The 27,322-nt window shown below is 41.5% G+C and overlaps 1 protein-coding gene and 1 long non-coding RNA gene across 5 annotated transcripts in view; one reads left to right on the forward strand and one right to left on the reverse strand.

Annotated features, from left to right (window-relative positions):
• acer3 (alkaline ceramidase 3) overlaps nucleotides 1-27,322 on the reverse strand; it is a 287,701-nt gene that overhangs the window by 151,657 nt on the left and 108,722 nt on the right. For all 4 annotated transcript variants that reach the window (XM_073044269.1, XM_073044271.1, XM_073044270.1 and 1 more), the window contains exon 3: nucleotides 4,448-4,500. In XM_073044269.1, the coding sequence (XP_072900370.1) occupies nucleotides 4,448-4,500 (53 nt within the window). The remainder of the gene's footprint in view (nucleotides 1-4,447; nucleotides 4,501-27,322) is intronic.
• Nucleotides 12,105-27,322, forward strand: part of LOC140725985 (uncharacterized) — a 41,558-nt gene continuing 26,340 nt past the window's right edge. The window contains exon 1 of the long non-coding RNA XR_012098556.1: nucleotides 12,105-12,350. This is a non-coding gene — a long non-coding RNA (uncharacterized lncRNA). The remainder of the gene's footprint in view (nucleotides 12,351-27,322) is intronic.

A 27,322-nucleotide genomic window follows, 5' to 3' on the forward strand; every position in this document is an offset into this window, starting at 1 on the left:
CAGGTGTCCTTCGTGCAGATTTTCTAACACTCTGGTGTGCAGTTTAGAGGAAACCACAACACGAGATTGACACATCAGTGTTCTTTGACATACTGACAGCTTGTCTTGTCTTGTCTTGACAGCATGGTGATTTCGTAGACTACTGACAATGTCAGGTCATTCCTTGTTTCCCTTAGTATTTCGGAATTTGATATTGGCAAATGGTCTGCCAGTGTGGTGTAGAACACTTTTGGTGGGTCACATGAAGACTTTTCTTCTTCAGTTGCCAAGAGTGGAAGACGTGACAAGGTATCAGTGTTGCTGTGTTGTTTGGTTATCTTGAACTCTATGTCATAAGAGTGGGCTCCTAGGAATAGTGCCCAATGTTGTAACCAGATAGCAGTCATCACTGGAATTCCCTCCGTGGGGTTGAAAATGGACACAAGGGGCTGGTGATCTATCACTAGCATAAACTTATGTTCATAGAGGAAGTGGTAGAATTTGTTTATTCCTCATACTAGGCTAAGGACCTCTCAGTCGATCTAAACTTAGTTGCATTCTGCACTCGTCAATTACCCGTAAGGGATGCATCGCATGCCAGTCTGACGGGCACGGATGGGTCATAATAGACGAACAGTCCAATGGATGTTATTAGTCTCTTTGTTTTCTTGAATGCTTTTTCACATCTTTCTGACCATTCCCACTTTGCTCCTGTCTGTAACAGTGTTCAATGGACGCAGCACTCTCGCAATGTTTGAGAGAAACTGGTGGTAGGAGTTTACAAGGCCCTGGTATGACCTGAGTTGTGACACATTTACCGGTTTGGGTGCCTGTAGTACTGCTTCAGTCTTCTCTTCCGACTTATGTAATCCATGCTTGTCAACGACATGTTCACAATATGAGATTTCATTCTTGAAAAACCTCATGTTCTCTCTCTTTGCGCACAGACCTTACTCACTCAGCCTGCTAAGCACTTTACCAAGGTTCTGGAGGTGCCCTTCATCATTTTTGTCAGAAATGATATCATTAAGGTAACATGCTGTTCCTGGGATATTTGAAGTATCTGTTCCATTGCTCTTTGCCAAATTGCTGGAGTTAATGCGACACCAAAGACGAGAAGATTGAACTGGAGAAGTCCCTTGTGAGTGTTCATTGTGCTGAACTTCCTCCTTGACTTCTCAATCTCCATTTGCAGTTAGATTTGAGATAAGCCAATCATTGAAAACCTCAGCCCACCCACCAAAGATGCAAAAATGTCTTCTATTTGTGGCACAGTTTGCAGCACTAGGTTGATGCTCACCTTGAAATCCCCACATATGCAAATGACTCCAGCCTTCCCTTTTTTTGATCACCAGGACAATAGGTGTGGCCTAATCGTACCACTCAACCTTGGAGAGCATTCCAGACACCCCCAAGCTCTGTAGTTCAGCATCCACTTTAGTACATAGTGCGTAAGGCAATAGATGCATTTTATGGAATCTTGGTATTGCAGTTTCATCCAGTTCAATTCTGACCTTCATGCCTTTGAGCTTACCAATCCCTTCTCAACCAACTTCTGAGAAGCATCAAGACACTGGTTAGTGCTATCAATTGGGCAGCCGTTGCCTGTTGATGTCACACTAAGAGCCTTGATTGATTGCTAGTTTCTCAACCATTCACATCCAAAAAGTGTTGGCCTGCCACTTTTCAATACATAAAGCTCCAACTGCTGTGTCTGGCCTCCATATATCGCACTTACTTTCAGTTTGCCTTTGGGAGACACTTTAATCACCTATGAAAGTCTTGAGCATCAATGAGGTCTTCCCTAACGGTATCTTAGAAAACAGTCTATTATAGTCAGCCTCTGGAATTATGGACAAAGCTGACCAGTTCCATTTTCAGTTTTACACCAGACACATCTATTGTGATCCAGATGATTTTCTGATCTACTTCAGTTATACTATGCAGTTCTAGGCATGACAGTTCACCTTTGTCAGACTGTGTTGTTAAGCATTTGCTTAGTTCTGTGTTTGAGACTTTTTACTTGGTTGTGCTTTTTATCTGTCTATGTGACCTTGTCTGTGACAGTTTCTGCGGAATTTTTCTTTAAACCAAAAGTCATTTGCACTGTGGAAAGATTTGCCACATCGATAACATCTTTGGTGTTTTGCATTCAGGGACATTTTGTGCATTTCACATTCTAACCTCATTTTATGTAGTTCTACTGCATCCTTTGCTGCAGCCTTTAACGACATTGCAATGTTCAATGCCCGTTCTAAGTATCTTTCGGACAGTAGTGTCTTTTGAGTGCTTTGACTTTGCATGTCACATACAAGCCTTAATGTATCAGAAAGCCCATCTCTAAAGTCACAGAATTGGGAAAGTTTGTGCAGTTCTGCAAAGTATTCAGAAAAGCTTTTATCTTTAGACTGGTTCCTTTCGAAAAATGTAAATCTCTCAGCTATTGCCAACGGTTTAGGCTCAAATTATTTTTTTTTTAATTGTAACAATTTCATCAAATATCTTGCTTGCTGGCTTTTCAGGGGTTAATAGGTTGTGTAAGAGACTGTATGTCACTACACCCATTAAGCTAAGTGCAGAGGCTTTCTTTTGCTCCTCTACGTTGTTCGTGTTACAGTACAGTTCAACTCTCTTGATATGTGACTCCCAGCCTTCATTTGAGTGCTCTCAAATCCATCAACTTTCCCAACTGAGGCTATTGCCATGTTATTTTCACTTTAAATTCAGTGCGTTCTTCACTGTTACTCATGGGATCTTCAGCTTTCTAGTGCTGTTTAACTCTAGCTGTTCTGTCCCGTAACTGTCGGTGCAGTTCGTGATATTTTCTGACATTCAGGTTCCTACTCATTGCCAATTTGTTGTGTCTGTACACAAATACCTATCAATTAAGTAAAAGCACACATGCAGGAGACGGCTGTAACTTGTGCAATGAGAGACAGAGACAGAGAGAACAATATGTATGTACAGACAACAGTGCATGTGCAGAAAAGAGATCAATAATTAGAGCTGGGGGGGGGTCATTGCTATAAAAGAAACAGATTCATACCTTACAATAATAATAAATACATAAGCAATAATTATCGAGAACATGAGATGAAGAGTCCTTGAAAATGAATCCATAGATTGTCGGAATAGATCAATGATGGGAGAGTGAAGTTAGCTGAAGTTATCCCTCTGGCTCAAGAGCCTGATAGTTGAGGGCTAATAACTGATCCTGAACCTGCTCTTGTGAGTTCTGAGGCTCCAGTACTTCAACCTGACGGCAGCAGCGAGAAGAGAGCATGGCCTGGATGGTGGGGATGGGGTTCCTAATGATGGATGCTGCTTTCCTGCAACAATGTTTCGTGTAGATGTGCTCAATGGTGGGGGGGGCTTTACGTGATAGGGTTTTCCATTCTGAAGGGTTTTCCATTCAAAGGCACTGGTTGCATCCAGACTGTGATGCAACCAGTTATACACGTTTTACTATACATTTATAGAGGCTTGTCAAAATTACACATACACGCTGGGCTCAGGACAGGAAATTGTTTTGGAGGTATTTTCAGATAAATGTCAGCACTACACCAAAGGAGGTGACGTCGTGTTAAAAAGAACAAGCATGCTTGTAAGGAAGAGAGAGCACATACAAATTATGGAATGAGAGTTTTAGAACTAAGACTTGGCTACATGCATCCAACTATATTGAGATCATATTTATGACCACATCAGTGGGACTATCTTCTAATATTGGCGAACATCCACCATGATTCCTTAATGTCACCATCACAATACAAGCAAAACCAACAACAGATGCTTCTGAATCCATTCTGAATTAGTATTGGCCATTTTTTTAAGTATAGGGACTTAAGTTTAAATTGACATTCTGATCAAATTTAAAAGATTCAGATGACAAAAACTACAATATATCCTTGTATTTTCTTCCGACCATCATTAAGTTTGATTGTAACTGGAAGCTTGTTCATCTCATCTGCATATAAAAGAATAAAGGGAGGATCTCATTGAAACCTATGGAATATTGAAAGGCCTAGAGTGAATGCAGGGAGTATGTTTCCTGTAGTGGAAGAATCTTGAAACCAGAGGGCACAACCTCAGGATACAAGGAAATCCTTTTAGAATTGATGAGATAAGAAATTTCTTTTGCCAGAAGGTAGTAGTGATTCTGTGGAATTTATTGCCACAGACAGCTGTAGAGACCAAGCCACTGGATATATTTAACGTGGAGGTGGATAGACTCTTGATTAATAAAAGTGTCAAAGGTTAAGGGCAGAAGTCAGGAGAATGGGGTTGAGAGGAATAATAAATAAGCCATGATGGAATGGCAGAGCAGTCTCGATGGACCGAATGGCCCAAATCTGCTCCTATGCCTTATGGCCTAGACCACGAATGTCCAAATAAGTTAGATCAGCAAGGCTGTCAGCAATTAAAGCTTAAATTTAAATTACTATTGGATAGTTATGGAACAGCTCACCTGCATTTCATATTTCAATGTCATGTGGAAGCACCACGACCCTATTCCAACAGCTGAAACAAGAAAAAAGAACAGATTAAGAAATTAAGTTGTTTAAAATAAATAGCTTCATAAATGTTCATTTATCAGAAAAGATTTTGACAATGTTATTTAGCTTTAGCCTTTTGTAATTCTGCCAAATTCAGTCTTACAGTGGTGCTAGAAAGTTTGTGAACCCTGTAGAATTTTCTCTTTTTCTGCATAAATATGACCTAAAACGTGATCAGATCTGCATGCAAGTCCAAAAACTAGACAGAACCCAATTAAATAAATAACAGAAAAAAGCATGATACTTGTTCATTTATCAAGGAAAATGATCCAATATTACATGTATTTGTTGGAAAAAGTATGTGAATCCCTGGGATGCCTTCAGCAAAAGCTATTTGAAGTCAGGTGTTCCAATCAATGAGATGAGATTGGAGGTGTGGGTTGTAGAGGTGGCTTGCCCTATATAAAAAAAAGACACACATAGTCAGGTTACTGACAGAGCCTGCTCTTCTCAAGAAAGATCTGTTTATGTGCACCATGCTTCGATCAAAGCAGCTTTCACAGGACCTTAGAAGAAGAATTGTAGAGATGCATGAAGTTACACCTCAGAATCAGAATCAGGTTTATTATCACCGGCATGTGACGTGAAATTTGTTAACTTAGCAGCAGCAGTTCAATGCAATAATAATCTAGCAGAGAGAGAAAAATAATAATAAATAAAAAAACATAATATATAAACAAGTAAATCAATTACCTATATTGAATAGATTTTTTTTAAATGTGCAAAAACAGAAATACTGTATTTTAAAAAAAAAGTGAGGTAGTGTCCAAAGCTTCAATGTCCATTCAGGAATTGGATGGTAGAGGGGAAGAAGCAGTTCCTGAATCACTGAGTGTGTGCCGTCAGACTTCTGTACCTCCTTCCTGATGGTAACAGTGAGAAAAGGGCATGCCCTGGGTGCTGGAGGTCCTTAATAATGGACACTGCCTTTCTGAGACACCGCTCCCTAAAGATGTTCTGGGTACTTTGTAGGCTAGTGGCCAAGATGGAGCTGGCTAGATTTACAACTACAATTACAAAAAGACTACAAAAGCATTTCTAAAGACCTGAGTGTTCATCAGTCTACGGTAAGAGAAATTGTCTACAAATGGAGGAAACTCAGTACTGTTGCTATTTTCTCAAGGAGTGGCATCCTGCAAAGACCACACTAAGACCACAATGTGCAGTGCTGAAGGAGGTGAAAAAGAACCCAAGGGTAACAGCAAAAGATCTGCGGCAATCTCTAGAAGTCTGTGTTCGTGCGCCCACTATAAGAAAAACACTGAACAAGAATGGTGTTCATGGAAGGGCATCACAGAGGAAACCAGTGCTCTCCAGAAAACCATTGTTGCACGTCTCAAGTTTGCAAAAGACCATCTGGATGTTCTACAATGCTTCTGGACAAGGTTCTCTGGACAGATGAAAGAAAAGTTGAACTTTTTGGCAGAAATGCACACTGCTATGTTTGGAGGAAAAAAGGCACTGCACACCAACACCAAAACGTCACCCCAACTATGAAGCGTGGTGGAAGGAGCATCATGGTTTGGGGCTGCTTTGCTGCCTCAGGGCCTAGACAGCTTGCAAATATTGAGGGAACAATGAATTCAAAATTATATCAAGACATTTTACAGGAGAATGTTAAACTTAATAGAAGTTGGATAATGCAACAAGACCATGATTCAAAAGACAAGAGTAAGTCAACAAGAGAATGGTTTAAAAAGAAAGTTCATGTGTTGGAATAGCTGGGTCAAAGTCAAAGTCAAAGTCAAAGTCCTGACCTTAATCCTATAGAATTGTTGTGGAAGGAACTGAAGCAAGTAGTTCATGCAAGGAAGCCTACCAATATCCAAGAGTTGAAGCAGTTTGTAAGGAGGAACGGCCTAAAATTCCTCTAAGCTGATGTGCAGGACTGAGACAATAGTTACTGGAAATGTTTGCTTGATATTATTGCTGTGCAAGGGGTCCCAACAGTTACTGAAAGTAAAGATTCACATATTTTTTCCAACGAATACATGTGATATTGGATCACTTTTCTCAATAAATAAACAAGTACCGGTATATTTTTTGTGTTATTTATTTAATTATCTCTTTATCTAGATTTAGGATAGATGAAGATCTGATTACATTTTAGATCATATTTATGCAGAAATAAAGAAAAGTCTAAAAGGGCTCACAAACTTTCTAGCATCACTGCACTTTACTCCCATAGTAAAAAGGTTAAGGCCTAAATTACACGTTTCCTCCCATACCACACTAGCGTGTGTCAGAAAAACATGGATACTCAACTCTTATTTTTAAAGACCCATCTTTGCAAAAGGTAGGGTCACGCAGATGAGCACGTGGGTATGACTTCAAAATGCCACTCGCCAAGCAAGATTTTATTAAATTTTCATACTGATTACAAGATGTTTCCCCAATAAATGAGTCAATTCATTTTGGCTACCTGTCAAACATCAGCATAGTGTCTGAAAAAAATGAATCAGGATTTCAAGTGAACTGTCAGCATAATATCCCTGGAACAGAAGTTCCCAACCTTTTTAATGCCATGAACCCTTACCATTAACCGAGGGGTCTGTGGACTCCAGGTTGGAAAAGCCATGCACTATAGCCTTTCCATGAAGCAACTTTTCCCAGGTTTAAACTCCCCCAATTCCTCCCAGTCTTGGACTAACCGCAAATTGTTATTTGGCAGAGGGTACCAAGTAATTCAAAGTTCAAGGTTGAATTTATTATCAATATGGCAAAACATACTACATTGATATTCATTTTCTTGCAGGCATTCACAATAGAACAAAGAAATACAATAGTACCAGTAAAACACTACATACAAAGACTAACAGACAATCAATCTGCAAAACACAAGCTGTGCAAATACAAAAAAATACCAATAAATATATAAAAAATATTGAGAACATGAGCTGTAGACCTCATACAGTTGTCCATAGATTGTGAATTCAGTTCAGAGTGGAGGATATTCATGCTGGCTCAGGAACCTGATGGTCACAGGGTAATAGATACTCTTGAACCTGGTGGAATGGGACCGACGGCTCCTGTAACTCCTTCCCAATGGTGGCAGCAAGGAGGGTGTTACCTGGATGGTGCGGGTCATTGATGACGAATGCTGCTTTCTTATGGCAGCTCTCCTGTAGAAGTGCTATACCCATCACTTTCTGCAGGCTTTTCTGTTCTCAGGCATCAGTGTTTCAATATCAGTAATGTGTCTGAACTTTGTTTTTTTCCCTTTTACATCTGCCCATCCTCCCACCAAACCCCATTTATCTTCAGCTCATTCATAGCAAAATGTGGGGCCGACACCTTCAACCATTGTATCTCAGTAAAACTTTCCTCTCTTCTTCACATATGTATTCCTTCTTCCATCCCAACCCCCACATCAACAATACCAAGTACTAAACCATACCAGTTTCCTTGTTGAAAATAATAGAGCCTATTCATTTGCTACTAAATTGTTTGAATTAGCACTTGCAATCTAATTACCCATTTATATTAAGTAGCTTCTTTTGAAAGAGGGTCTGTGAGAAATTTTGGCAGATGTATTGTAGTCGCACCATCCATCTTAATAAGCAAGGAGATTATCCCCCCCCCCCCCTCGCAATAACACTCGGCAACATTTGAAATAAGCATTTGCTTTTTCATGCAAGAGGGTTTACAAAACACTTAGAAAGAAATTGAATTCACATTTGTAGATGGATGCTGTATAAAGCCAATGACTCGGTAAATTGCATTCAAACTCATAACACCAGTTCAAGGGCTAACATCACCAGAGACATGATGGTATGCTTAATTTTCTTGTGCAATGTCCCTCAACCAAGACACTGTCAGTCACAGAGCAATACAGAGTAATAAATTTTCAATGTTCTATAGATTCAGGATCACTTCCTGAGGATTGGAGGGTAGCTAATGTTATCTCACTTTTTAAGAAAGGAGGGAGAGAGAAAACAGGGAATAAAAGACCAGTTAGCCTGACATCAGTGGTAGAGAAGATGCTGGAGTCAATTATAAAAGATGAAATAGCAGCACATTTGGATAGCAGTAACAGGATTGGTCCGAGTCAGCATGGATTTACGAAGGGGAAATCATGCTTGACTAATCTTCTGGAATTTTTTGACGATGTAACTATGAAAATGGACAAGGGAGAGCCAGTGGATGTAGTGTACCTGGACTTTCAGAAAGCCTTTGATAAGGTCCCACATTGGAGATTAGTGGGCAAAATTAGAGTACATGGCATTGGGGTTAGGGTACTGACATGGATAGAAAATTGGTTGGCAGACAGGAAACAAAGAGTAGGGATTAACAGGTCCCTTTCAGAATGGCAGGCAGTGACTAGTGGGGTACCACAAGGCTCGGTGCTGGGACTGCAGCTATTTACACTATACATTAATGATTTAGAAGAAGGGATTAAAAGTAACATTAGCAAATTTGCAGATGACACAAAGCTGGGTGGCAGTGTGAAATGTGAAGAGGATGTTATGAGAATGCAGGGTGACTTGGACAGGTTGGGTGAGTACGCAAATGTATGGCAGATGCAGTTTAATGTGGATAAATGTGAGGTTATCCACTTTGGTGACAAGAACAGGAAGGCAGATTACTAACTGAATGGCGTCAAGTTAGGAAAAGGGGAAGTACAACGAGATCTAGGTGTCCTTGTTCATCAGTCACTGAAAGTAAGCATGCACGTACAGCAGGCAGTGAAGAAAGCTAACGGCATGTTGGCCTTCATAACAAGGGGAGTTGAATATAGGAGCAAAGACGTCCTTCTGCAGTTGTACAGGGCCTTGGTGAGACCACACCTGGAGTATTGTGTGCAGTTCTGGTCTCCAAATTTGAGGAAGGATATTCTTGCTATTGAGGGAGTGCAGCGTAGGTTCACGAGGTTAATTCCTGGGATGGTGGGACTGTCATATGTTGAAAGATTGGAGCGACTGGGCTTGTATACACTGGAATTTAGAAGGATGAGAGGGGATCTGATTGAAACATATAAGATTATTAAGGGATTGGATACACTAGAGGCAGGAAACATGTTCCGATTTTGGGGAAGTCCAGAACCAGAGGCCACAGTTTAAGAATAAGGGGTAAGCCATTTAGAATGGAGTTGAGGAAAAACTTTTTCACCCAGAGAGTTGTGGATCTGTGGAATGCTCTGCCTCAGAAGGCAGTGGAGGTCAATTCTCTGGATGCTTTCAAGAAAGAGTTAGATAGAGTTCTTAAAGATAGTGGAGTCAAGGGATATGGGGAGAAGGCAAGAACGGGGTACTGATTGTGGATGATCAGCCATGATCACAGTGAATGGTGGTGCTGGCTCGAAGGGCCGAATGGCCTACTCCTGCACCTATTGTCTATTGTCAGCATGGACACAAGTTCTTCAGCCCAATGAGTCCATCCAGGTAGTCCCAATGTCCTGTGTTTGGTGCTTATCCCTCTAAACTCAGCCCCCCTACATACTTACCCAAGTGCTTTTAAATGATATTATTGTACCTGCCTGAACCACTTCCTCTGGCAGCTCATTCTATGTATTCGCCACCCCAAAATAAAAAAATTGTCTCTCGTCCTTTTTAAATATTTCTCCTCACACCTTAGTTTTGATTTCACCTACCTGGGGATAAAGACTGCTACTCTTCCCTTTATCGACACATCTCATACTTATAAATACTTTTATAAAGTTGCCCCTCATTCACCTACATGCAAAAGAATAAAGACCTAGCCTAGCCAATCTCTCCCTATAAATCAGGCCCACTAGTCCTGGCACTTTTCTGCATACTTTCCAGTTTAACCAGGTCTTTCCTGAAACAAGGTAACCAAAATGGACCCAGTGCAACCTCAGCACGGAGTTATATATCTGCATCGTAATGTCCAAACTCCCAGACTCAAGGTACTGACAAAGGGCCAGCGTGTTAAATGCCCTTTTCATCACTTGTGTACCTGTGACATCGCTTTCAATGAATTATGGACTTGCACTTCAAGGTCCCTCTGTTCCATTACACTCTCTGATGCCCTACCATTCATAGTATAGGTCCAATACAACACACACAACCTGTGCTGGCTTGACTTTCAAAGTACTAAATACAGAAGTTAGGCTGTTATGCTGAAGTTTTATAAGACCTAAGTAAAACTTAATTTGGAGTATCATGTGCAGTTCTGGTCACCTACCTACAGAAAAGATGCCAATAAGATTGAAAGAGTGCAGAGAAAATTTGCAAGGATGTTGCTAGGACTTGAGTTATAGGGACAGGTTGAGTAGTAGATTAGGACTTTATTCTGTAGAGTGTAAGAGAAGGAGAGGAGCTTTGATAGAGGTACACAAAATTAAGAGGGGTATAGAGAGGATACAGGCAAGCAAACTCTTTCCACTGAGGTTGAGTGAGACTAAAACTAGATGTCATGGGGCAAACATAGAAAATAGAAATTTACAGCACATTACAGGCCCTTCGGCCCACAATGTTGTGCCAACCATGTAACCTATTCTAGAGACTGCCTAGAATTCCTCTAGCACATAGCCTTTATTATTCTAAGCTCCACGTACCTATCTAAGAGGCACTTAAAAGACCCTATTGAATCCACCTCTACCACCATCAGTGGCAGTGCATTCCACACACCCACCACTCTCTGTGTGAAAAACTTACCCCTGACATTCCCTCGGTACCCATTTCCACCACCTTAAAACTATTATCTCACGTGTTAGCCATTTCAGCCCTGGGAAAAAGCCTCTGGGTATCCACACGATCAATTCCCTTCATCATCCCCTCATGGGTTAAAGGTGAAGGATAAAAATTTTTAAGGGCAACATGATGGGGAACTTCTTCATTGAGAGGGTGGTGAGAGTGTGGAATGAGCTGCCAGTAGAAATGGCAGATGCAGGCTCGATTTCAACATTTAAGAGGAATTTGGATAGGTACATGAATGGGAGGGATTTGGAGGACTATGGTCTGGGTGCAGGTGGATGGAATTAATCAGATTAATAGTTTGGCATGGACTAATGGCCAAAGGGCCTGTTTCTGTGCTATGACTTTTAAGTTGCCTCAAGTTTCAGTTTAAAATCTTTTTTCAAAAGTAACAATTTACCTTTATATTGTTTCATAAGTTGGTAATGCTATGATGTTGTATAAATCAAAATCTACAATCTTGTATCCATCTCCAATCATTAAGGCACCAAGCTGGCACAAATTTTATTTCCTTGTCTAAGTCAAGTTGGCTGCACACAAGGCGTCTGAGAGATTTAAATCTATCGAATGTCTAGCATGCAAACAGCAAAACATGCACAATAACACAATTCCCCATTTGCAAAACCTTTTGACTACTATTTTCAATTAAAATGAGATTTGGCAAGCTATGTGACTGGGGTGACAATGCAGGAAATTCTAGAAATAATTAAAACTCTTTAAATCATTAATAAAAATATTGATAATTAAATGATCTTGATAGATCATTAATAAAAATATAAGTTGGTTGGCATGGAATCAATAAATATATTAAGATTGAACCTTCTCACCACAACTAACAACAAATAACATGTAATCTTGCTATCATTCTTGTTAATCATTCCTTTAAAAACAAACAACTCTGTCATCATCGCTGAACTCTTCAAGGAATTTACAATACCAAATGCCACGCAGATCTATAAAAGCTTCTCCTTATCAAAGGTCAAACTACAAGAGAAAAGTTCCTGGGCCGAATGAACTGTCCATTGCTGTACTGTTCTATGTGGAAAGCAGCCAGTGAGTGAGTGGGCCAGTGAAGGAGTGGAGATTTGAGGTTTTGACTCGAGAGGCTTCGACGAGAAGAGGCTGAGGACGAGCTTCACTCCAAGTGAGGTGAGGCCGGGTAAGTTCCTTTCAAAGGAGAAAGTTTCAAAAGTTGAGGCAAGTATTGAGTAGGTCATGGCAGCTGAGATCGGCCCCGTGGTTTGTTCATCCTGCAGCATGTGGGAAATCAGGGATACTTCCAGTGTCCCTGACGACTGTGTGTGCAGGAAGTGTGTCCAACTGCAGCTTCTGGCAGACCACATTGAGCGTCTGGAGCTGCGATTGGATTCATACTGGAGCATCCGCGATGCTGAGAAAGTCGTGAACAGCACGTTCAGTGAGTTGGCCACACCGCAGGAAAAGGCTACACAGGCAGAAAGGGAAGGGGTGGCCACTAGACAGCGTAGCAGTAGGCAGGTAGTGCAGGAGTCCCCTGAGGTCATCTCCCTCCTAAACAGATATACTGTTGGGGGAGATGTCTCATCAGGGAAAGGCAGCAGCAGTCGAGTTCATTGCACCATGGGTGGCTCTGCAGCACAGGAGGGAAGGAAAAGGAGTGGGAGAGCTATAGTGATAGGGGATTCAATTGTAAGGGGAATAGATAGGTGTTTCTGCGGCTGCAAACGAGACTCCACGATGGTATGTTGCCTCCCTGGTGCAAGGGTCAAGGATGTCCCTGAGCGGCTGCAGGACATTCTGGAATGGGAGGGTGAACAGCCAGTGGTCATGGTGCACAAAGGTACCAACGATATAGGTAAAAAACGGGATGAGGTCCTACAAGGTGAATTTAGGGAGTTAGGAGATAAACTAAAAAGTAGGACCACAAAGGCAATAATCTCTGGATTACTACCAGTGCAACGTGCTAGTCAGAGTAGAAATAGAAGGATATTTCAGATGAATACTTGAAAAATTGTGCAAGGGGGAGGGATTCAAATTTCTGGGGCATTGGAACCAGTTCTGGGGGAGGTGGGACCGGTATAAACAGGACGGCCTACACCTGGGCTGGACTGGAACCAATGTCCTAGGGGGAGCATTTGCTACTGCTGTTCAGGAGGGTTTAAACTAATGTGGCAGGGGGATGGGAACAAGTGCAGAGAGACAGAGGGGTGTAAAATGAGGGTAGAAGCAAAAAGTAGTAAGGTGAAAAGTAAAAGTGGCAGGCAGGCAAATCCAGGGCAAAAAGCAAAAAGAGCCACTTTTCAACATAATTGTATAAGGGCTAAGAGTGTTGTAAAAACAAGCCTGAAGGCTTTGTGTGTCAATGTGAGGAGCATTCGTAACAAGGTGGATGAATTGAATGTGCAGATAGTTATTAATGAATATGATATAGTTGGGATCATAGAGACATGGCTCCAGGGTGACCAAGGATGGGAGCTCAACATCCAGGGATATTCAATATTCAGGAGGGATAGACAGGAAAGAAAAGGAGGTAGGGTAGCATTGCTGGTTAGAGAGGAGATTAACGCAATAGAAAGGAAGGACATTAGCCTGGAGGATGTGGAATCGATATGGGTAGAGCTGCATAACACTAAGGGGCAGAAAACGCTGGTGGGAATTGTGTACAGGCCACCTAACAGTAGTAGTGAGGTTGGGGATGGCATTAAACAGGAAATTAGAAATGCGTGCAATAAAGGAACAGTAGTTATAATGGGTGACTTCAATCTACATATAGATTGGGTGAACCAAATTGGTGAGGGTGCTGAGGAAGAGGATTTCTTGGAGTATATGCGGGATGGTTTTCTGAACCAACATGTCGAGGAACCAACTAGAGAGCAGGCCATTCTAGATTGGGTATTGAGCAATGAGGAAGGGTTAGTTAGCAATCTTGTCGTGCGAGGCCCCTTGGGTAAGAGTGACCATAATATGGTGGAATTCTTCATTAAGATGGAGAGTGACAGAGTTAATTCAAAAACAAAGGTCCTGAACTTAAAGAAGGGTAACTTTGAAGGTATGAGACGTGAATTAGCTAAAATAGACTGGCAAATGATACTTAAAGAGTTGACGGTGGATATGCAATGGCAAGCATTTAAAGATCGCATGGATGAACTACAACAATTGTTCATCCCAGTTTGGCAAAAGAATAAACCAGGGAAGGTAGTGCACCCGTGACTGACAAGGGAAATTAGGGATAGTATCAAGTCCAAAGAAGAAACATATAAATTAGCAAAAAAAAAAGCGGCACACCTGAGGACTGGGAGAAATTCAGAGACCAGCAGAGGAGGACAAAGGGCTTAATTAGGAAAGGGAGAAAAGATTATGAGAGAAAGCTGGCAGGGAACATAAAAACTGACTGTAAAAGCTTTTATAGATACGTGAAAAGAAAAAGATTGGTCAAGACAAATGTAGGTCCTTTACAGTCAGAAACAGGTGAACTGATCATAGGGAACAAGACATGGCAGACCAATTGAATAACTACTTTGGTTCTGTCTTCACTAAGGAGGACATAAATAATCTTCCGGAAATAGTAAGGGACCGAGGGTCTAGTGAGATGGGGGAACTGAGGGAAATACATGTTAGTAGGGAAGTGGTGTTAGGTAAATTGAAGGGATTAAAGGCAGATAAATCCCCAGGGCCAGATGGTCTGCATCCCAGAGTACTTAAGGAAGTAGCCCAAGAAATAGTGGATGCATTAGTGATAATTTTTCAAAACTCCTTAGATTCTGGATTAGTTCCTGAGGATTGGAGGGTGGCTAATGTAACCCCACTTTTTAAAAAAGGAGGGAGAGAGAAACCGGGGAATTATAGACCGGTTAGTCTGACATCGGTGATGGGGAAAATGCTAGAGTCGGTTATCAAAGATGTGATAACAGCACATTGGGAAAGAGGTGAAATCATCGGACAAAGTCAGCATGGATTTGTGAAAGGAAAATCATGTCTGACGAATCTTATAGAATCTTTTGAAGATGTAACTAGTAGAGTGGATAGGGGAGAGCCAGTGGATGTGGTATATTTAGATTTTCAAAAGGCTTTTGACAAGGTCCCACACAGGAGATTAGTGTGCAAACTTAAAGCACACGGTATTGAGGGTATGGTATTGATGTGGATAGAGAATCGGTTGGCAGACAGGAAGCAAAGAGTGGGAGTAAACGGGACCTTTTCAGAATGGCAGGCAGTGACTAGTGGGGTACCGCAAGGCTCAGTGCTGGGACCCCAGTTGTTTACAATATATATTAATGATTTAGACGAGGGAATTAAATGCAGCATCTCCAAGTTTGCGGATGACACGAAACTGGGCGGCGGTGCTAGCTGTGAGCAGGATGCTAAGAGGATGCAGGGTGACTTGGATAGGTTAGGTGAGTGGGCAAATTCATGGCAGATGCAATTTAATGTGGATAAATGTGAGGTTATCCACTTTGGTTGCAAGAACAGGAAAACTGATTATTATCTGAACGGTGGCCGATTAGGAAAAGGGGAGATGCAACGAGACCTGGGTGTCATCGTACACCAGTCATTGAAGATGGGCATGCAGGTACAGCAGGCGGTGAAAAAGGCAAATGTTATGTTGGCATTCATAGCAAAAGGATTTGAGTACAGGAGCAGGGAGGTTCTACTGCAGTTGTACAAGGCCTTGGTGAGACCGCACCTAGAATATTGTGTGCAGTTTTGGTCCCCTAATCTGAGGAAAGACATTCTTGCCATAGAGGGAGTACAGAGAAGGTTCACCAGATTGATTCTTGGGATGGCAGGACTTTCATATGAAGAAAGACTGGATCGACTAGGCTTATACTCACTGGAATTTAGAAGATTGAGGGGGGATCTTATTGAAATGTATAAAATTCTAAAGGGATTGGACAGGCTAGATGCAGGAAGATTGTTTCCAATGTTGGAATGTTGACCCCAGAACGAGGGGTCACAGTTTAAGGATAAAGGGGAAGCCTTTTAGGACTGAGATGAGGATAAACTCCTCCACACAGAGAGTGGTGAATCTGTGGAATTCTCTGCCACAGGAAACAGTTGAGGCCAGTTCATTGGCTATATTTAAGAGGAAGTTAGATATGGCCCTTGTGGCTAAAGGGATCAGGGGGTATGGAGAGAAAGCAGGTACAGGGTTCTGAGTTGGATGATCAGCCATGATCATACTGAATGGCGGTGCAGGCTCGAAAGGCTCCTGCACCTATTTTCTATATGTTTCTATGTTCTATAAATCAAAGTGGGACTTACACATTGAACGTAAGAGCTCAAGGTACTGCTGCAAGAGAGAGGGAGTTTAGAGTACTGATGCATAATTCTCTTAAAATGGAGTCAGAGGTACAAAAAGCACTGAAGGCAACTTTCAGTATTCCGGTTTTCATCAATCGATACTAAATATAGAACACAAGAGATTCTGCAGATGCTGGGAATCCAGAGCAACACACATAAAAATGCTGGAGGAACTCAGCAGATCAGCAACACGTATGGAGATGAATAATCAGTCGATATTTTGGGCCGAGACCCTTTATCAGGGCCTAATGAAAGGTCTCGGTCCAAAACGTCGAATCTTTATCCACTAAATACAGAAGCTGGAAGTTATGTTGCAATTGTCCAAGTGTTTGGTGAGGCCACACTTGGAGCAGTGTGTTGGGGTTTGATCACCCTGTTATAGGAACAATATGATTATATGGAAGAATGCGAAAAAGATTTACAAAAATGTTGTCAGGGCTCAAGAGGCTTAGTTATAGGACGAGGTTAGATGGGCAGGGCCTTTCCCTCTTGGAGCACAGAAGTGATCTCGTAGGATGAATATAAGGTCATGAAGGGCATTGATAGGGTAAGTGATCTTTTTTCCAGGACTAGGGAACAAAAACTCAAAAATATACTTTTAAGGTCAGAGGTGAAAGAGCTGATTTTGGGCTTCAGGAAGGGCAAGACGAAGAAGGAACACATACCAATCCTCATAGAGGGATCAAAAGTGGAGAGAGTGAGCAACTTCAAGTTCCTCGGTGCCAAGATCTCTGAGGATCTAACCTGGTCCCAACATATTGATACAGTTATAAAAAAGGCAATACAGTGGAGTTTGAAGCGATTTGGCATGTCAACAAATACACTCAAAAACTTCTATAGTTGTACCTTGCAGAGCATTCTGATAGGCTGCATCACTGTCTGGTATGGAAGGGCTACTGCACAGGACCGAAAGAAACTACAGAAGTTTGTAAATCAGGTCAGCTCCATCTTGGGTACTAGTCTACAAAGTACCCAGGACATCTTTAGGGAGCGGTGTCTCAGAAAGGCAGCGTCCATTACTGAAGACCTCCAGCACCCAGGGCATGCCCTTTTCTCACTGTTACCATCAGGTAGGAGGTACAGAAGGCACACATTCAGCGATTCAGAAACAGCTTCTTCCCCTCTGCCATCCAATTCCTAAATGGACTTTGAAGATTTGGAACTACCTCACATTTTAATATACAGTATTTCTGCTTTTGCACATTTTTAATAATCTATTCATTATAGGTAACTGATTTACTTGTTCATTTATTATTATGTTTTATTTTATTTATTATTTTTTTCTCACTCTGCTAGATTATGTATTGCATTGAACTGCTGCTGCTAAGTTAATGAATTTCACATCACATGCCGGTGATAATAAACCTGATTCTGATTAATGAGAACCTAGAGGGCAACTTAACAAAATAACAATGAGTGGTAGCTGCAGTACATGGACCACACTCCAAAGGTGGTGGTTTGAAGTATGTGTACAGGTATATGGATGACAAGAGGTTAAGAGGAAAATGGGCCAATTGGTGGGAAATAGGTTTATTTTGAATATAATTTTGGTCAGTATGTATATGAATATGCAAAAGGACCATTTTCCAGGCTGTACAAGTCTATGACTTTACATTCCAGGAGGGGATTGCGGATGGTTTTACTAGGTCCATAAGATATAGGAACAGAATTACGCCTTTCAACCTTTCAACCCATCTGCCTTCTCACATAAGCTTTGATACCCTGATCAATCAAGAACTTACCAACCTCCAATTTAAATATACCCAATGACATGGTCTCCACTGCCATTTGTGGCAATGAATTCCACAGATTCACTACCCCTGGCTAAAGAAATTCCTCTTTATCTATGTTCTAAATGGATGACCCTCTGTTGAGGCTATGTCCCCGGTCCTGGAATCACCCAACATTTGGGTCATTGCACCATTCGATGTGGTTATGAAGCACATCCCCCCTCACCCCTATCTTCCACCCATTGTAGGGATTTAATGCCAATAAAAAATATAAATGACACTGACATCCAGAGACACTAAATGAACATCACAAACAGAACAAATTTTGGACCAATTTTGTGCTGCCTTTAACAACAACCACTGGGGAAGGCAATAGTAATTGTCTTCACTGATATCTGGTCAGACCTTAGTTTTAAATGAAGATACTAATATTGACACCAATCCAGTAAAAGTCTGGGAGATCATTTTATAAAGAATTCCAAGCAAAGGAAGAGAGTGACAGGGCCCTATTCACTGTTTCTAAAGAAGGTAGGAATTTTGGATTGTGTACACAGTCTCTGAAGGTGTCAGAAGAAATCTGCATTACTGATAAAACTGCATACAATATATTTGGCTTCATGGATACTAAAGCAAGAATTCTTTTTTCCCCATGGGTAGAAAATAGGGAAGTGAAGCACCATAACTTGGCATAAATACAACAGATTCAGCAGCTGCTGCAAATCCAGAGAAAAACACGCAAAATACTGGTGGAACTCAGCAGGTCCAGAGAAATCTATGTTTTGGGCTTATGTATAGATTTGAAATATGCATTTGCACAGCATGGATTTGGGGTGAGAAGGGAGAGATTTAATAAGAACCCGAGGGTCAATATTTTCACCAAGAGGGTGGTCAGCATATGGAATGAGCTGCCAGGATAAGTGGATGAGCTAAGTGCAACAACAACTACATTTAGAAGATACTTGGACTGATACATAGACCTTTTGGTTGACATGTACGAGTTGGGCTGAAGGGCCTGTTTCGGTACTGTTTGACAGTATGGCTACATAGTAAGTTTTTGAAATAGATTGCTACCAAAGTGGAAGACTTGATTGCATGAAAAATTGGAGATGATCATTTTAGAATAGAAAAGGTTAAGGGAAGGTCTGATGCAGCATTTCAAAATAAAACCAGGATGGTACAAGTTACGACAATCAGGAATGCACCATCTGAAAAAGATGGCAGAGATAGCTAAGAGAGATAGATGAGATGAGATGGGGTAGATGTTGCATGATGGAGATAAAAGAGAGGCAAAGTGAAAGAGCTAGGCAGCTAGGTTGAAATAGCACAATGAACCTTTCTGTCCTGTACCATTTATGGTTTGTTGTTAATTTGAATAACTTTAACAAAGAATGGTGTTGAGAAATAAGAATAAAACCCTTTGCCAAAATCAGAGGTGAATAAAACTAATCCATTGAATTACATGTATCGCACTTGTGGATTAAACAATTAGATCCGCAACGGTAGCATCGTGTTTACGTGCAACACTTTTACAGCTCGGAGTAAATAAATAAAATCATTTACACATGGTAATTTATTGCAGAAAATATTAGAGAACACTACAATTCTTAGGCTATCATAGCCATTTCACGCACAGCATGTACCTACAAAGGCAGTACAGTAGGCAATGCATTTCTGATTGCCATCACAATTGCATCCTCAATTTCTGGCCATCTGGCTATTTCAAAAAGCAATTTGAAGCCCTATCTGTCATATTCAACAGATTACATAATAGACAATTCAAGTCTCACAGCTTCTCAACATAGTGACAAACCAGTTTAAACTTTCAAACTATGTAATGGCCTTTTGAGTTATAAAATCTCTCAAATCAGAATCAGATATTATCACTGACTTGTGTCACGTGAAATGTTTTAGACCATAAGACAAAGGAGCAGAATTAGGCCATTCAGCCCATCGAGTCTGCTTGGCCATTCCATCATGGCTAATCCCGGATCCTACTCAACCCCATGTACCTGCCTTCTCGCCAGATCCTTTGATGTCCTGAACAATCAGGAAACTATCAACTTCTGCCTTAAATATACCCAAGGACCTAGCCTCCACCGCAGGCTGTGACAGAGTATTCAACAAATTCACCACTCTCTAGCTAAAAAAAAATTCCTCCATACCTCCATTCTAAAAGGTTGATTCCCCTTGATTCCCCCGCATTCTTCTATATTCCAAAGCTTCCAAACACTCCATAAGACCATAAGACATGGGATCAGAATTAGTCTGCCCCACCATTCAATCATGGCTGATCCTTTTTTTTATCTCCTCCTCAACCCTAGTTCCTGGCTTTCCCCCCGTAACCTTTGATGCCATGTCCAATCAAGAACCTATCAATCTCCACCTTAAACACACCAATGACCTGGTCTCCACAGCAGCACGTGGCAACAAATTCCACAAATTCGACTGTTTGGCTAAAGAAATTTCTCTACATCTCTGATTTGAAAGGGTGCCCCTCTATCCTGAGGCTGTGCACTCTTGTCCTAGACTCTCCCACCATGGGAAACATCCTGTCCACATCTACCCTGTCTAGGCCTTACAACATTCAAAAGGTTTCAATGAGATTCCCCTCTTCCTTCCTTCTGAATTCCAGCGAGTACAGACCCAGGGCTACCAAACTTTACTTGTACGATAACCCTTTCATTTCTTAATCATCCTTGTGATACTCCTCTGGACCCTTTTCAATGCCAGCGTATCTTTTCTCAGATGAGGGTTCCAAAACTGTTCACAATATTCAAGGTGAGGCCTCACCCATGCCTTATAAAGCCTCAGCATCACATCCTTATTCCTGTATTCTAGACCTCTTGAAATGAATACTAACATGGCATTTACCTTCCTCACCACCAACTCAATCTACAAGTTGAAGGTGTTGTGCTTCTCAGATTCTTGGATTTTCTCCCCATTTCGAAACTAGTACACACATTTATTTCTATTACCAAAGTGCATGACCATTCATTTTCCAAAATTGTACTTCATTTGCTACTTTCTTGCCCATTCTCCTAATCTGTCCTTCTGCATCCTATCTGTTTCCTCAACACTACCTGCTCCTTCATCAATCTTCATATCATCTGCAAACCTGGCAACAAAGCCATCTATTATTCCATCTTCTAAATCATTTATATACAGCGTAAAAAAAAGTGGTTCCAACACTGACCCGTGCGTAGCACCACTAGTCACTGGCAGCCAACCAGAAAATGATCCTTTTATTCCCATATGTTTACTTCTCATATGTTAACCCTCATTCCTGGAATCAACCTTGTGAACCTCTTCTGGACTCTCTCCAATGACACAACGTATCTCGGAAAGGATGTGGCCCAAAACTGTTGACAATACCCTAAATGAGGCCTGACTAATGCCTTATAAGGCCTCAGCAATATCTCCTTGCTTTTATATTTGATGCCCCTTGAAATAAATGCCCACATTGCATTTGCCTTCATTATGACAGACTCAAACTGTAAATTAACATTCAGGGGGTCTTTCACAAGGACTCCTAAGTCCCTTGGCACATTTGATATTTGAATTTTCTCCCCATTTAGATATTAATCTGCACTATTGCTCCTTTTACCTAAATGCATTACCATACATTTCCCAACACTGTATTCTATCTGCCATTTTTTTTTACCCATTCTTCTAATTTGTCCAAATGCTGCTGCAATCGTATTGTTTCCTCAGCACTACCTATCCCTCCACCTATCTTTGTATCATCGGCAAACTCTGCCACAAAGCCATCAATTCCATTATCTAAGTCACTGACAAACAACGTGAAAAGCAGCGGTCCCAATATTGACCCCTGAGGAACACCACTGGTCATTGGCATCCAACTGGAAAAGGTCCCCTTTATTCCCATTCTCTGCCTCTTGCCTGTCAGCCATTCCTCTACCCACGCCAGAATCTTTCTTGTAATACCATAGGATCTTATCTTGTTAAGCAGCCTTGTGTGTGACACATTATCAAATGCCTTCTAAAAATCCAAGTAAATGGCATCCATTGCCTCTCCTTTGTCCACCCTGCTTGTAACTTTCTCAAAGAATTCTAACAGATATGTCAGACAAGAATTCCCTTTACAGAAACTTATTTTATCATTAGTCTCCAAGTATCCAGAACCGTCATCCTTATTAATTAATCTCCAACACTTTCCCAACCACTACGTTTAGCCTAACTGGCATATAATTTCCTTTCTTTTGTCTTCCTACCTTCTTAAAGAGTGGAGTAACACTGGCAATGTTACTATCCTCAGGGACTATGCCAGAATCAAGAAATTCTTGAATGATTATAACCAATGCATCTGTTATCTCTTCAGCAACCTCTCTCAGGACTCTGGGATGTAGTCCATCTGGTCCAGGTGACTTATCCATCTTAAGACCTTTCAGTCTGCCTGGCAATCTTTCCATTGTAATAGCAATGGCACTCACTCCTGCCGCCCCCACCCCCCCGGACCTCTGGCTCATTGCTAGTGTCTTCCACGGTGAAGACTCATGATCTCAGAGCTAAGGTTCTGAATCAGAGGGACATTAGGACCATGTGTATCCTTTGTTTCATGGAATCCTGGTTAACCCCTTCTGTACTGGATGCAGTGATTCAGATCGACAGGTTTACCATACACCGTCAGGATAGATCTATAGAGTTTCTCCAAAGCAGAGCTGGAGGAGTATGCCTCATGATTATCTCTTCTTCGTGTACAAATATATTAGTGCAGTCCCAGTTCTGCTCACCAAACCTAGAATATCCAGCAGTGAAGCGTCATCCTTTTTATCTACCACGGGAGTTTTCCAGGGTCATTTTGGTAGCAGTATACATTCCACCTCAGGCCAATGTCAATAGGCTTTAGATGATCTGAGCAATGGGATCAACATGCATGAAACAGTGCATCATAATGCCTTCACCATCATTTTGGGAGATTCTAACCAGGCCAGTCTGAAAAAAATCACTAAGCAATTACCATCAACAGATCACCTGCAATACCAGAGGAAACAACACACTGGACCATTGCTACACCACCATCAAGAATGCCTACCGTGGTCGACGCCCTCACTTTGGGAAGTCTGATCACCTGGCTGTACTTCTATTCCTTGAGTATAGGCAGAGAGTGAAGACTGTAGCACCAGGTGTGAGGACCAAATGGGTATGGACAAGGGAAGCACAGGACCACCTACAGGACTGCTTTGAATCAGTGGACTGGACTGTATTCAGGGATTCATCTTCAAATCTGGATGAGTATGCTGCAGTTGTTACCCACTTCATTAAAACTTGTGTGGATGAATGTGTACCTACAAAAACTTACTGTACATTCCCAATCCAAAAGCCGTGGATGAACCAGGAGGTACATCACCTGCTGAAGGCTAGACCTGTGGCATTCAAGTTTGGTGACCTTGGCCTATACCAGAAAACCAGGTATGATTTGTGGAGGGCTATTTCAAGGACACAGAGACAGTTTTGAACGAGGTTGGAGGTGACATCAGATGCTCGACAACTCTGGCAGGGTTCCTACAAAGCGAAACCCAATTGCATAAATGGCAGCGATGCTTCACTACCAGATGACCTCAATGCCTTCTATGCCCACTTTGAAAGAGAGAATACAACTACAGCTGTGAAGATCCCTGCTGCACCTGATGACCCTGAGATCTCTGTCTCAGAGGCCAATGTTAGGCTGCTTTTAAAGAGAGTGAACCCTCGCAAGGCAGAAGATCCTGATGGAGTACCTGGTAAGGCTCTCAAAACCTGTGCCAACCAAATGGAGGGAGTATTCAAGGACATTTTCAATCTCTCACCGTTACGGGTGGAAGTTCCCACTTGCTTAAAAAAGGCAACAATCATACCAGTGCCCAAGGAAAATAATGTGAGCTGCCTTAATAACTATCACCTGGTAGCACTCACATCTACAGTGATGAAATCCTTTGAGAGGTTGATTATGACCAGACTGAACTCCTGCCTCAGCAAGGATCTGGACCCAATGCAATTTGCCTATCGCCACAATAGGTCAACGGCAGATACAATCTCAATGGCTCTTCACATGGCTTTAGACCACCTGGACAACACAAACACCTATGTCAGGATGCTGTTCATCGACTGTAGCTCAGCATTTAATACCATCATTCCCACAATCCTGATTGAGAAGTTGCAGAACCTGGGCCCCTGTACCTGCCTCTGCAATTGAACCCTTGACTTCCTAACCGGAAGACCAGTATCTGTGCGGATTGGTGATACCATCTTCTCCTCGCTGATGATCAACACTGGTGCACCTCAGGGGTGTGTGCTTAGTCTACTGCTCTACTCTCTATATATTCATGACTGTGTGACTAGACATAGCTCAAATACCATCTATAAATTTGCTGATGATACAACCATTGTTGGTAGAATCTCAGGTGGTGATGAGAGGGCGTACAGGAGTGAGATACGCCAACTAGTGGATTGGCATCACAGCAACAGCCTAGCACTCAACATTAGTAAGATGAAAGAGCTGATTGTGGACTTCCAGAAGGGTAAGACGAAAGAACACATACCAATCCTCAATAGAGGGATCAGAAGTGGAGAGTGTGAGCAGTTTCAAGTTCCTGGGTATCAAGATCTCTGAGGATCTAACCTGGTCTCAACATATCAATGCAGTTATAAAGAAGGCAAAAGAGAGGCTATACTTCATTAATAGTTTGAAGAGATTTTGTATGTCAACAAATACACTCAAAAACTTCTATATATGTACTGTGGAGAGCATTCTGACAGGCTGAATCACTGTCAGGTACTGGCAGGGGTGGGGGGGGGGGTTCTACTGCAGGACCAGAGGAAGCTGCAGAGGATTGTAAATTTAGTCGGCTCCATCTTGGGTACTAGCCTACAAAGTACCCAGGACATCTTCAAGGAGCGGCATCTCAGAAAGACAGTGTCCATTATTGAGGACCTACATCGCCAGGGCATGCCCCTTTCTCATCATTACCATCAGGTAGGAGGTACAGAAACCTGAAGGCACACACTCAGTGATTCAGGAATAACTTCTTCCCCTCTGCTCTCCGATTCCTAAATGGATGTTGAATTTTTGGACACTACTTCGCTTTTTTAATATAAAGTATTTGTTTTTTGCACTATTTTAACCTATTCAATATATGTATACTGTAATTGACTTACTTCTTTATTTGTCATTATTATTATTTTATTTTGTGTTTTTATTTTCTTCTATATTATGTGTTGTATTGAACTGCTGCTGATAAATTTCTCACCACATGCCGATGATAATAAACTTGATTCTGTGTACACATTAAGTTCATCTGCATTTCTTTGTCCCCTATTACTACTTCACTGCATCATTTTCCAGTAGTCCAATATCAACTCTCACCTCCCTTTTGCTCTTTATATAACTGAAAAAATAATTTTTATTATCCTACTTCATATTATTGGCTAGTTTGCCCTCATATTTAATCTTTTCCCTTCTTTTAGCATTTTTAGTTGCCTTTTGTTTGGTTTTAAAAGCTTCCCAATCATCCAATTTTCCACTCACTTTTGCTTCCTTATATGCCCTTCCTGGGCTTTTATGCAGTCCTTAATTTCCCTTATCAGCCCTGGTTGTCTACCTCTGCCATTTCAGAACTACTTCTTCTGTGGGACATATCTACCCTGCACCTTGAGAACTATTCACAGAAACTACAGCCACATCTGCTCTGCTGTCATCCCCGCCAGTGTCCTCCTCCAAACCACCTGAGCAAGCTTCTCTCTCATGCCTCTGTAATTTCCTTTATTCTACTGTGATACTGATACATGTGACTTATGCTCTTCCTCTCAAATTGAAGTACAAATTCAATTATGATCACTGCCGCCTAAGGGTTCCTTTACATTAAGATTCCTAATAAGATCTGGGTTATTACACAACACCCAATCTAAGATAGCTTTTCTCCAAGTAGGCTCAAGAAAAAGCTGCTCTAAAAAGCCACGTCGTAGGCATTCAACAAATTCCCTCTCTTGTGATCCAACACAAACCTGATTTTCCCCATCCCTTTGCATATGGAAGTCCCCTATTTCAACCACTGGAAGTCCCCCATTCAACCATTTCAATCAGTCATTACTGTTATTACGTGCTTTTTCCAGTTCCCTTTGTAATCTCAACTCCACATCTTGGCTACTATTTGGACGCCTATATACAATTCCAATAATGTTTTTTTTACTCTTGTAGTTTCTTAACTCCACTCACAAGATTCAACATTCTCTGACCCTATGTCACTACTTTCTAAAGATGTAATTCCATCTCTTACCAACAAAGTCACACCACCGCCTATGCGTTCTTGTCTGTCCTTTCGATATAAAGTATATCCTTTGAGGTTAAGCTCCCAACTATGGCCTTCTTTCAGCCACGACTCAGTGACGCTCATAATGTCATACCAACCAATCTCTAATTGTAGCATGAGTTCATCCACCTTATTCTGAATGCTACGCGTATTTAAATATAGCACCTTTAGTCTTGCGTTCTTCACCCTTTTGAATTTTGCCTCTATGGTACAATTTAACTGTTTACTCTGTTTGCATTTGTACCCAATCATTGGCTTGTCCTTCCTTACATTCATATCACACCCATCAATCTTGCTCTATCAGCTGTATTTTAGTGGTACCCATGCCCTTGCCATATTAATTTAAACCACTCCAAACAGCTCTAATAAACCTGCCCGCAAGAATACTGGTGCCCGTTATATTCAAGTGACCTTTTGTACAGGTCATGCCTGTCCCAGAAGAAGTCCCAATTATCCAGAAACCTGAATCCCTGCCCACTGCTCCAATTTTTCAGCCATGCATTTATCTACCACCTCATTCTATTTCTATCCTCACTGTCACGTGGTACAGACAGCAATCCTGAGATTACTAACCTTGAGGTCCTGCATCTCAGCTTTCTTCCTAACTATCTCTATTCTGTTTTCAGAACCACCTCCCATTTTCTACCCATGTCGTTGGTATCAATATGTAACATGACTTTTGGCTGCTCATTCTCCCTTTTCGAGCTACTATGGACAGCAGTGCATTGTAAAGGCATAAAATCTCTATACAAAGAATAAGAAGGTTGAATAAAAATGGTATATGCTGGAAATCCAGAGCAACACATATACACATA

Source organism: Hemitrygon akajei, chromosome 4, assembly GCF_048418815.1.
Source record: "Hemitrygon akajei chromosome 4, sHemAka1.3, whole genome shotgun sequence".
Classification (NCBI taxonomy): domain Eukaryota; kingdom Metazoa; phylum Chordata; class Chondrichthyes; order Myliobatiformes; family Dasyatidae; genus Hemitrygon; species Hemitrygon akajei.